Source organism: Terrapene carolina, unplaced genomic scaffold (genome assembly GCF_002925995.2).
Source record: "Terrapene carolina triunguis isolate 2854851 unplaced genomic scaffold, T_m_triunguis-2.0 Scaffold113, whole genome shotgun sequence".
Lineage (NCBI taxonomy): Eukaryota > Metazoa > Chordata > Testudines > Emydidae > Terrapene > Terrapene triunguis.
Window position 1 is genome coordinate 10264890 of NW_020664464.1, and position 12572 is coordinate 10277461.

The 12572-nt window shown below is 39.8% G+C and overlaps 1 protein-coding gene across 1 annotated transcript in view; it reads right to left on the reverse strand.

Moving 5' to 3' along the window:
* PCSK5 (proprotein convertase subtilisin/kexin type 5) overlaps positions 1 to 12572 on the reverse strand; it is a 296183-nt gene that overhangs the window by 37803 nt on the left and 245808 nt on the right. The window contains exons 22-24 of the mRNA XM_026652353.2: positions 12094 to 12230; positions 8857 to 9060; positions 8432 to 8500 (exon numbers count right to left, since the gene is read on the reverse strand). Of these exons, the coding sequence (XP_026508138.1) occupies positions 8432 to 8500; positions 8857 to 9060; positions 12094 to 12230 (410 nt within the window). The remainder of the gene's footprint in view (positions 1 to 8431; positions 8501 to 8856; positions 9061 to 12093; positions 12231 to 12572) is intronic.

The following is a 12572-nucleotide window of genomic DNA, read 5'->3' on the forward strand; positions in this document are numbered from 1 at the left end:
GCTGGATCAGTCTGTCCCCTGCTATCAAAAATGTGTAGCCAGGGCAAGGCTTATATATAAACAATTTAACTTCCCTTTAATATGCAGATAGTCCCAGAAGACTTGCATTTGCTTCAGTCAGTAAGAGGTTCCATAAATGCTCTTCCTTATGTAAAGGCACAAACCCAAAGCTTGCACCTGTTTGTAACTGTTTAAAAAGTAGGTGCTTGTGATTAATACTTGGGGTGAAGTTGCTGAGAGGTTCATTGTTAAATTTTATATTTACATACAGATTTCAAATACATAACATAATGACTGCCATTCCACTCTCAGACTAATTCTATGATTTAATGGTTTAACGAGATCCTAAAGATCAGGCTTCAAACCTCCAATAATCAGAAGGCAAAATTCTGCTCTCAGTCACACTGTGAATCTGGAGTAACTCAATGAAATTGATGGAATCTTACTCATGGAAATGAAAGCAGAATTTGGCTCAGATTTTGCCAAAACCCAATACTCCCAGGAGCCAAGGCTGATCTACTTTGTGAATAGTAAAAAATGATTTCAGCTCTGCAGATGCCAACCTGAAAATAGTAAAGAGGCTGTGCGTCTAAAACTGCTGAAGTTCTAGGTCAAATTCATCCCTTGAATAAATCCATTGATTTAATGGGCTTTTCCCAAGCATGAATTGACCCAGTAATGTTATTTTACAAAGAAAGAAAATGCTACAAAAAAGAGCCTTTCATTTACTGATTCTTATTAGATATGTTTAATATTATAAGTACCCAAGAAAAGTCTTCATGTGAAGATACTGTTGGAAAGACAATGTCCTTTAATCTCATGTTCTGCCTAAACTGAAATGTCACTGCTGAAAATAAAAAAAACTGTTCCAAATTTACTGGGTATTATTTTTGGACAGATTGCAATTCCCACTTAAGAAGCCAGTGCAAACAAGACCTATTATCTGCAAAGCTAAAACCCATCCTGTGAGATTAACCTCTGGAGGAAGATTTACTCTAAGATAAAAGAGGATCTTTGTAGTAAAGTTCTCTGTATTTTGAAAGTCTATGCCTATTCATCATCAGAGATATCTTTAAGAAATGAAGTTTTCCTTTGTGCTTCTTAGGTTGCTATGGGAACTAGATCACTTTCTATTCATTAATCAAGAACGCAACAGCCAGAGTCCCAATTTGTACCTGTATGCTTGAATCTTTGTTCACAGTGCCACCCTTTAGACATCTCGTGGGTTCTTTAAATCTTCTCCAAAAACATTTTCTCTCACTCCAGCTCCATTATATTCCATTTTTCTCAATCTCATTCTGTGTAATGGCTTTGCAGAATATTTTGAAAGTTATTCAGTCTTCCTTCTCTGTTTGTTAGCTCTCTTGCAGTCAAGATTGATTTGGATAACCTTTGACAGCTCCTCAGATTTATACTGGTGTAAGTGAGGCATATTTGGCCCAAAATGCTTATTCCTGAGTTCGTTCTTCCAGGAGTACTGCCACTCAGAGTGTTTCAGTATTTATTCTTATAAAGAATGCTTGAACGAGAACAATGTAGTTGCTCATCTGACTCATTTTTTTTTGTCTTGATGATCACTCCAATTAGTAAGTACTGCTGATTATCCTTCATACGATAGCTGTGGAATAGGTTTATGGAAGTGAAGGGAAGTAACTTAGCAGAGGGGCTGCTGGATTGGTGAATATGTGGATTCACAGGCCATTCTCCCATGGAGTGCACTGGCTGGTTGAAAAAAAAGTATGTATCCTATGTGCTATATTTTCATACATAGCATATAACTAAAACTACAAAGCATCAATATTTTCCAGCTCTGCAGGCATCTTTACTTAAACCAATTTCAGAGACTCTATAAACAGTGAAATAAAATGAGCCAGATTCTGCAGTTCCACCAGAGTAACTCTGTTGACCTTAAAGGAGATGTAGCACAGTCACTTTCTAAAGAGCTATGGTAGCTCTCTGAAGAAAGTTTAAAATTCATTGTTTTTAAAGAACCTGGAGAAATTGAGACACTGAAGCAAGCTCTGAGTCTGGGAGTGGATGGTACATGCCCTCTCATCAAAAAATCAAATGTGATCAAGTTACAAGAATAACGAAAGGAACACAAGGAACAGTTGTGAAGCCTTGGTTCATGACAGTTTTAGGATTATTACAAACAAACAAAAAAACCCTCCCAACGTCTATTGCTCCACTGACTTTCTGGTTTAATGGCTGGTTTGCTCAAAGTTACAGAATTCAGAGATCGAGAAGGACTTCAGTGCATATGGTCCATCACTGACCTTTGAGCAATGGGATATGCAATATACCTGGTGCACTGGGATTGATTTCCTCCATGATTTTGGGGTGCCTCTCAGGCTTAATTTCTTGTTGCAGGCTAGTGTGCATTTCTGGATTTGTTCATCTCTACGTGTGCCAGGATTTGCATTAACCTTGTTATTTACAGTTGCAAGAGACATCAGGAGGAAGGTTGAGGTCTGGGTCTGTGGGCATTGTATTGTGCATTGGGCCCACATGCGGGTGGCCAGGTCAGCAGGTGGATCACAACTGAGCTTCAAGACTAAAGTTTGGTAGACAGGGCAGGTGCTAGGTCCAGCACATGCCTCGGTTGCACTAATTGATGTCTAAGCTATTGTCACCTGATGTCCTTATTATTCACCTTGGTGAAAATGATTTGGGGAATTGCACTGGATTAGATTTAAGGATTATGACACACAGAGATGCAGAGCTGATTTATCCAATTATTGCCTCACACTTGATTGGTTTGGTCAGAGGTGCTCACAAGATGAGTGTGGTGCAGGGGGGCATTGAGCCAGCCCACATTGACAGAACATGAAAAAAAGTAACCATGAGGTAGCCAGGTTAATTTTGGGAATTGAGGGGTGGGGCATGGTGATAGCTGATAAAATGGGCCTGAGTTCTTTAGGGAGGACAAAGTGCATCTGTCAGATGCTGAGGGGAGGAGCAACATTTGACTCTCTGATCTTAGGGACAGGGTCATGCAGGAGATGAGTATTAGGCGCGTGAGGTGTGTGATGCTACTTGCTGGTGCTCTCAGTGGCTGGTGTCCAGTGCAGGTTAAAGCTAAAAGGGCGAGCTCCCCGAGGTAAATGAGACCTAGGATTGCACAGTTGGACCTTGTGCTCATGTGGGGGGAGGAGCTTGAAGTCTTTGCGGACTGAGGCTCCCCCCACCCTGTCTTGTGGCCTCTTTCACTTCACCCTTCTGCCTTTCTCCCCTTCCCTCTCCCAAACAACCCTCCACTTGATCTTTTGAAAGGCAAAAATTGCAGGCTCCATGGCTACAGGGGAAATGTGTTATGAATAGTCCAACTCTAGCCTGAATCACTGCCTGAAAGAGTGGCTTGCTATCTGTGCCTGTTTGCCAAAGCAGAGAGATTTTTTAATACCTTCTCCTCTCTTCTAAAGTCTGTCTCTGTGACACAGCAGCATTTCTAATGTAATAACACATATATTCTTGTCAGCAGCTCACGGAGCATGCTCAGGGAATTTCTCCAATGTCATATTTGACGCTATTGGTTACATCTGACATCTTGTTTCCTTCATTTCTGGCTTCAGGAGAGATTTAGGATGAATTGTAAGATCCACATTGCTAGGGCCAGGGAACTTGAGACACACAATTAGGTGCCTCAGGTTCTGTGTTTTAGGGCCTTCTCAGCTCGCATCCACAGAGGCAGGCTTATTAGCTGGATAATATTCTTAGTATTAAAATCAGCAAACATGTCTGTTATGCCATTGCCATCATGCAGCAGCAACCGTTCTAATGTAAGACCCACTTGCAGTAACAAAGATTGAATCGCAGAAATTGGAAATGCCACAATACACATTTTCACCCGTCCTAAAATTTATTTACGTGTTTGGTGGCATAATAGTAACCATTGTTCTGTGGGCTGCCACCATTCAGTGTAGTGAAGCAGAGAACAAGAGGGTTCATGTTTGCCAGCCAGGAATCAGCAGAGATGATGATGGCCAAAAAAAGGAGAGTCTTTAATTCCCTCATCTTATTCCAGTGTTGGTTACAGGACCAACCCCGCCCCTCGGTGGGAAGATGGGGATTCAGTGTGAATGTAGGCTTTCTACAGCAGTGAGGCTGCAGTAGTTGCCATAAGACATGGCCTGGTGAAAGAGCCCTTCTCCACTGCACCTGCAGAATTCTCTAGCACCCAGCCTGGTTAGTTACTTGTGTTGTGCACTAGGATAAGAATTAGGGTTAAGACTATGGGTCTGCTTTCTAGGTCTCAGTAAAAATGGCTATTTAAAAATATGGATTTGACAATACATTGCATGATACCTAGCATTTGTAGCTCTCACTCACACCATTGCACCCTAAATGCATTATTAGTAATGTCTATTTTTGGAGCATTTTCCTATAAATGGTCTGACTGGTCTGTAACAATGTTTTTTGCCTTATCACTGCTGTATTTGTTTTAATAATATCAATACTTTTCATCTCAAAATGGCTTATTATCATTAATAACGTTTCAGAATACCTTTGTGAGAGAAGTAAGTGTCAATACATCCTTTGACATGTGGAGACTGAGGCAGAGAGAGGTTAAGTGACTTCTCTATTCCTAAAATTAGACTGCTTCTTCCCCTTATCCCAACACCGGGGATTGGGTCATTGTGCAAGCATCTGCCATCTTCATCTGTCTGAGGAGGCACCAAATTCCATCTGCTTACTACCTTCTTTGGGCTAATCCATTCATTGCTTCCTTGGCTTTCCTGAAGATCTTTCCTACCCTCTCCTGCCATGTTACCTTCACCAGTTCCTAAAACTAAAATACTGAAGTACAATAGCTAACAGAAACTGAGCGTAAAGTTTGATCCTGAAATATTACATTTATCTTTGTTGATCAGTTGTCATCAACTTTGACTAAGAAATTGCTGATATAGGTCAGTCAAGACATAAATAATTAGCTACCAGAAGGTTTATAACTTATGTCTGGTCACAGATAAGGCTAAATAGGGATAGATAGAAATACAGCAGACCCAAGTTGTGGCAAGCAAGAATTCTTCTGCCCACGGACTACTAGCAACACACTCAGTTCAATTATCTTAATTAATCTGACCCTACTAAGTATATTTGAAGTTACATGCATTACCAAAGAATCACAGTTTATAAAAAGAAAAAAATCAGTTAAACTCTTGTGATTTGCTGAAGATAACAAATCCATCAATCAACAAGCTTATTGCAGTGTGTTTGTGATGTATCTCGCTTTCTTATTTTATTCAGTTCCTATAAGTCATCTTGCAGTCAATAAAAGCTGTGGTTCACTCACAACTCAGGGTGACAGCAGGATAATAATAGTTAGTTCTTAGATAGTGCTGTTCATCCATAGATCTCAAAACACTAAACAAAGGATGCATATCATTACTCATTTCACAGAAGAGTCTGACTCTTTTTGTATATCTAACTAAATGTATCTATATCTATTTACATATTAAGAATCATATCTTTTTAGGGAAGAAAATGACATAACTTTAATTCTAGTTGGGCTATTACACTATTTTCTAGAAAGAAGATTTGTTTACCCCCAGAAACTCCTAGTGCACTGCTGATTGAGAGTGCCTCAATTACCATTATGCCCTGATCTGAGGCAAAATTCCTCAGAGGGGAGATATGTCTGAGACAAGTAAAGACTGCAGGATCAGGCTTCAGAAAGAAAAAGTTACATCTGGCATTTTTGGATGAATACAAATGCATCAAATTCAGTATTTTCCCAGCAGACATAACATTTCATTGTTTTGTGTCTTTTGTGGCACTGGAATGTTTTTACTGCCTTTGTCATCAGAAACCACTTTTGGCTGGGCAGAGCAGCATGGCCCAACTGTTTGCTCTCATAGGTATCTAGTCTATCCATTTCTGATCAGCTATGAGAACTCTCTTCCTTCATTTGTCTTAGCTGCAAACTAAGCTAATGATGCAGTCAAAATCTAACCAATTAATAGCAGAAAAAAAACCCCTCCCAGCAGCTCTGTCCAGTTCATATTAAATCTAGAACTTAACAATAATGTTCTACTGTAGGGACACGTGATAACTTTTGAAATCTGTTCAGGATCTTGCTTTCTGCCTGCTTTTGTGCTTCAGTTTAAAATCTAGTGGCAGCATTTTAAAATAACCATATCCACTATTCTATCATCTGTCTTAGCCAAAAATCACAAAGATTTTCTGGAGTTCCAGCCAAACTTTCCGCACCCTGAACACTTCTGACCTTTGGTCTGTGCTAAAAATTGATCCTGAATTTCCTGACTCTTGCCAATTGTCTCAAGCTTTGATTGGAGCTTTTGGAAACCCTGTTTAAATCAGAATTTCAAAGATAAGAGTCAGAATGGAATTGAGAAGCAAACCTCATGGTGAGTTTATATTTAGGAGATGAATGACATTAGAATAGGGTGTCCCATTTGCCAACTACTTTAGCCCCTTTTTCTGTTTCCCAGTTATCCATGAACAGGAGGATTTGCATAGCAGCAGATTCTCCACCCTACTTCCTCTTCTAGCCAACCTCACAGCAAGTAGAGAGTTTGGGGTGGCGTAGGACTGCAGCTTACGAAAGGTCCACACAGTCATATTGAATCCTTCCCTCCTGCCTCCATTTTTACAATGGTTCTCAAACTGTGGGTTGGGACCCCAAAGTGGGTCGGGACTCCATTTTAATGGGGTCGCCAGGGCCAGCATTAGTCTCACTGTGGCCTGGGGCTGAAGATGAAGCCCAAGCCCTGCCACCCTGGGCTGACGCTGAAGCCCAAGGGCTTCAGCCCAGGGCGGGGCTCAAACTTCAGCCCATCTCCGCCGAGGGTATGTAGTAATTTTTGTTGGCACAAGGGGGTCACGGTGCAATGAAGTTTGAGAACTGCATTCCATTGCCAAAAGAACATCCACAGTCATGAAAGAAGGTGTTGGACTTGATAATATTTATACTGAGTAACTGGTCACCTAAGTCACATGCTATTATGTTTGCTCATTTATTGAATGGCTGAACAATTAAGAACCGGAGGGCTTGTGGTGAAAACATCTGTATGAATACATATTTGTATGGGTATTTATTTTTTCACAAAAAAGTAAAAATATCATGATCACATGCATGCAAGCTTGAAAACAGTAAATCGAAGTGACTGTGAATACTGTGGGTGGGAGTGCATTCATGAATTTTCTTTTAATGAATGTTTGCAGATACCTCTTTCAGTATTCACTTTGCTTTAGATGGCTCCATACAATTTACTGCTGTAGCTAATGTTACAAAGCAAGAATTTTAACTAGGGATTTGGCCAAACCAAAGTGCCAGATATGAACAACCCCGAACTGTGGAAACTTGTTGACATCTGGATCTAGAGTTTGTGATTCAGGGCCATCTCTAATTTTAACACATTTGGATACAGACTGTTGAAAGACACTAGGGCAAATTCCTCTCTCATTTATACCACTATAAATTCAAAGTAACTCTGTTGATTGCAGTAGAGTTACTCCAGATTTATAACAAGTTAATTAGAGTAAAATTTGGCCCCATATACTTTCCTTTCCTTTAACTTTTTGGAAATCGCTTGACAGCAAAAAGTTCCTTTCTGTGATGTGAACTTCCTCATCAGTATAATTAATCCCCACTTGGACACTATTTTGTCTTCCAGTTGGGTCACCCTGTTCTCCTTCAGTCCCCGGGTTATAGATTCGTCTGTTGTACTCCTGTCAGCATAGCCATGATGAAGTCAGGTTTCTTAACACAAATGTATTAAAGCCAGCTAAATTAAACTAACTGCAACATCTTTTCAACCTTTAAGTCTCCAAAAGAAATGCCCAAGGGCCAAAAATAGTGGTGAATTGTCTGTCTCCATTTGAATTAATATAAGGCAGATTAGAATTAACTGTTCTGGACTGAGTAGATGGTATTTATTTGAGGATGTCAAACATTCTGACAAAACCACATTGTGAGTAGGAGACGCATTTCTTTATCCTCATGAAAAATTACTAGTATTAATCAATTTTTGAGACACTGTAGCTCAGCAGAAGTAAATTGCCCTGTAATGGAGTTTGACTTTACAGATGTTTCTTCAAAGAAGAGAAATAGTCTAGTGGTCTGTGCTCAGGCCTAGAATGTCTGAGGTCTAATTCTGGTTCTGACATCAACTCTTTCTGTAGCTTTGGGAATTTCACAAAACCTCTTAGTTGGGGTACTAATAGTTACCTATCTCAGAAGAGTGTCATGAAGATGAATTAGGTAAACATAATTCTCAATGTATAGTGCATGCTGTGGCTAAAATATGGCTCTTGTTCAAGAATCACACCATCTGAAATGCAGCTTGCTCTGGGACAGAATGAGCAGTGCTCATTAACCCCACACAAGGATTTATGATCAGAGATGAAAAGGAATAATATATTCCCAATTGAAACTACCAGGGGAACGGCACATAAAAAGAACACATACCCAGCTGACAACTCCGGCATCCATCTGCACATGGCACGCAGTCTTCAGAGTTAGGGTCCTCCACTTCACCTGCGCATTGAAGATTCCAAGTTTAGGGTTAATTCTAGCAAAATGAAGGGTCAATATTTAAAGCATTCAGCTGGGATACTGAAAATAAATGTATCAATCTGGCCAAACCCTAAGGGTACTACTCATACTTGGAATCACTCATTTTAACTCAGTGTGATTCTTCTCCCACTTACACTTGTGTAACTCCATTCACCTCAAGGGACTGACTCCCAATTTACATGGATACATGTGAGAGGGGAACCAGAACTTGAATTAAGGACCTTAAGATTTGGTCTTTTTGTGTATCAGAAAACCAGGGCCAGATTTTCAACTGAGAATCTGGCCCAGGGGTATTATTCCTACTGGCGGGTGCTTACCTTCTCTACACTCGTGCTTCAGACACCTGTTATCAGCTAGGTAATATCCTTTGAAACATCTGTTGCACTGGGTGGAGTCGAGGCACATTTCACACTGCTCTAAGCAAGACAGACAGGCACTGTTCTTCTCTGAATGGTAGTAGCCTTGTGGACAACTCTCTCTGCACTCTCCCATGTACAGAAAACGTTTTTTCCCTCTCTTGTCTGTGCAACAAAAACACAGTGGGAGAAATAGATCAGCAGTAAAAGAGACATCATTTAGCTAAGGCAGAAAAAGTAGTGTTAACATTGAACACCAGAGCTTCAGCTGATGGTCAATTAGTGTAGCTCAGTTGAAATCAATGAAATTATTTCACCCGTTTACACCAACTGAGGATCTGTACCCAACACTTTCCACAGTGTTGGGAAATTATGGCACTAAAAATTTCATAACAGTTATTTCAAGTGTACAAACACTATAAACACCCCCACAATCCTCAAATATGGACAGAGACGCTTCCATGATTGGGACTCTCACCCTGAATTCTCCTCAACACATATGGGTGTGACAGAAGAGGCCCCTCCCTGAACTTGGATATCTTTCACTTAAACTTTGGGGAAGCTTGAGTCTTCATTGGAATCTTCATCCTGATTACGCTGAATCTTGAAAGTTTGGATTTTGGATTGAATTTAGAAGTGTAAGCTTGTCTATTTTATACTGAAGCACCAGTGATCTCTAGTGTTTCAAGGTAAAAACTGGCAGGTCCACTAGATGAAAGCCCTCCCATGTCTACTCCGCAGAGTCATTTCAGTAGTGAAACCTCTTCCCTCAGTCTACCCCACCTCCCGCCTGAAACAATGTAACTTGTGAAAGCAGGTATAACTCAGGGCGCTTGCATTGCAGTGTAGGGAGCTCTTTACAAGTCACCTTACAATACTATTATTACTGTGCTAACTGTATTATGTTGCATCAATATTTTCCCCATGACAATTTTTGAAGCTGCAGACAGAACCTAAATATTATTAATGGGTAGTTGCTCTGTATAAAAAGAGCCATTCATACTCTTTTATTTTTACTTTTTGTGTGTGAATTTTGGTTATTCATGAAAGTTGCAGAATGGATTCTAGTCTACTCAGGTCCTGATACTGTGACTGTTACCAGGGTGTCTGCCTCTCTGGGTGCCCATAGAGATGGAAGTTCTATATTGCTGCCCAGAATAGGGGCAGAATGGGCAGCAGCGGTGCAAGTTTTTCCCCACACTGTTGTGATCCTGACAAGAAGATACTGCTTATAGGGGTAAAAGTGTGGCTTAGCCTCTTTGTCCATTTGGTCTCAGCCTCTGGAATGAGACTGCCAATGTGGGTACCAATTAGTACATATTGTAATAGTGTTTTTTGTGATGTAGACATCTATGTATTGAGAACTGGACTGAGACCATCAACTCATGTATTTCACATTTGCCATGAAAGTGTCAATCAGATGCGAAAGATTTTGGGTCACCACCATCCTGGTCTGAATTTGAACTGGCTTCCTAGAAGTGAAAGGCTCCATATTCCCTTATCAATACTCTGAGTCAATCCATCAATAACAAATTTTAACTCAATTATTTTAGAAAAAATGTTATTCAGTTAGTATTTGGGGATCTTAATGGAAAATAATGCCTAATGAAAAGAGAGATTCTTTGGAAGATGATCTACACTTGAGAGATGTTAAGCCTGTCAAGGCAAGTGATTCAGATACCTTTGTCCTTACAGCAGCCTTGTGCTGTGTTGCTACCACTTGGTAGGGCAATGGCCTGTATTACTTGCACAGTCTGGCTGTATTAGCTAATTCAGCACTCCTATCAAGCTTTTGCTGAATTTATGATGGTGTAAGTTTTGCTTGCTCATTTAGTCATAAGTGATAATTAGAAATACCAACAGATGTATAGAATTGTATGTATAAATCTTGTAGCTGCTTGTTTGCCCATTGGTCCATAGAGTTTAAGTACCTCTGACAACATAAAATTGTGATGTAAGTAACATATTGTCAGGAAAACATTATTCAAGAAAATATTGTGAGAAAGACACAAAATCCATTCCTGTCTTTTCAGCAGCTGAATACTCTTTACTTTCAGTAACTTTTTAGACTATACCCCCCAGAAATCTAACACATGTTCATGTACAGTACTTTGGGGAAATCTACCATGCTCTACTGTAATTTCAAAGTAAAAAAGAATTCCTTCTACCATGGAATTCCCTGTATTGCCTGTTTAAATATAATCTGTTAAGAGATTAGATTCGATTCCTTTTGTGTGGATGGTAGCATTCTCTTTAGGAATATGGAAGTGGGTTCACTATACATCTGCATCTGACCTAAATCTGCTTTAGACAGGATCCTGGTGATCCCATATCTCCTATTATCTACCTTGTTCTGCAATGACTGTTACTGTTCTGTCCTTAGCTCCCAAAGAGCAGCATTTTCTGAGACTTACACATTCTCACTGTAATAACTATTTGAAACATACATTTTTCACTGCTAAACAGGAGTACCAGAGCTGAGACATACATGTATTCCTACCAAAGTTGGTTGAAGTTTGGACTTTGGAGTCAGGCTTGAATCTACCTCTGTAATGTGCCTAAGCTAGAACACTGAATTAGAAATAGCTCGCACCAGCTGTGGCAAAGTTCAGACTTGGGTCAGAATCTGGATCTGAGCTTCATGACTCTGACACATGGCTCACCTTTGAATATAATTTAATATATTTCTTCCAAGCAGGGGGGCAGTTAGAAGCAGATGGAAGATGAAGCTATTGTGGCTATTATACATGTTTCGTTTAAGTGAATTGTGATGAAAGAGCAGAGTTTTTTCTTGTCTGGGTTAGCACTAAAAGGCTTCCAGGGTAGACTAGACCGCCTAGTGCAGCTTTTCTATTTCCAAACTTAGGTTTTCTGTTTTATTCAACCAAAAACATTTCCTTTTTAAATTTTTTTTTATTTTTGCTTCTCTAAAGACAGGCATAATTCCAAATACATTAGGCTGTCTTTGTTGGATAAATAATGAACTGACCCAACAAGAACAGAATACATCTGTATTTTCAAGAGTGTTTTTCATACAAACTGAATTCCAGGACATTATACCGAGTTAAATCATGAGGATAGCCCGAAACAGTGGCAGAAGTTCCACTGACATCAACATGGCCAGGATTAGTCCTGAGAGCAGAGGCAAAGAGAAATTAAGAGGCGAAGGAAAACGTTGTAAGAAGAAATCTGACTTACCTGTACCACAAGCAGTACATTTGTTTGGTTCACTTCCACTGCAATCCATGCAGGTATGATGGCACAAATGGCATTGGTTGTTAAATTCAAATTTCCCTTTGGGGCATTGCAGCACACACCGTCCATCATCAAAAAATCTGTGGTGGCAGAGAAAGGCAAAATACCACAATTAGAGTCTATAGCTGTCTCTTCATCTTTAAAACAAACAAAAAGAAAACATCCCCCCCACCCAGTTATATTTATTACTTATATTTTTTGCACGTTACTTTTAATTTCCCATTGATTTTCTTTACAACATTTGGTAAAATAAAGTGGGAGGCCAGCTAAGCCTTTAACTTCAATCTTATACTTCAGATTTGAGTTTGACTTTTTTTCTCCACAGAAAATCACTTATCTTGATGTCTCTGTACCACAAGCTCTGAAATGTTCCTTATGTCTGTTAAAAAGAAGCCAAGAACATGTTTCTGTCACAGAAGTTA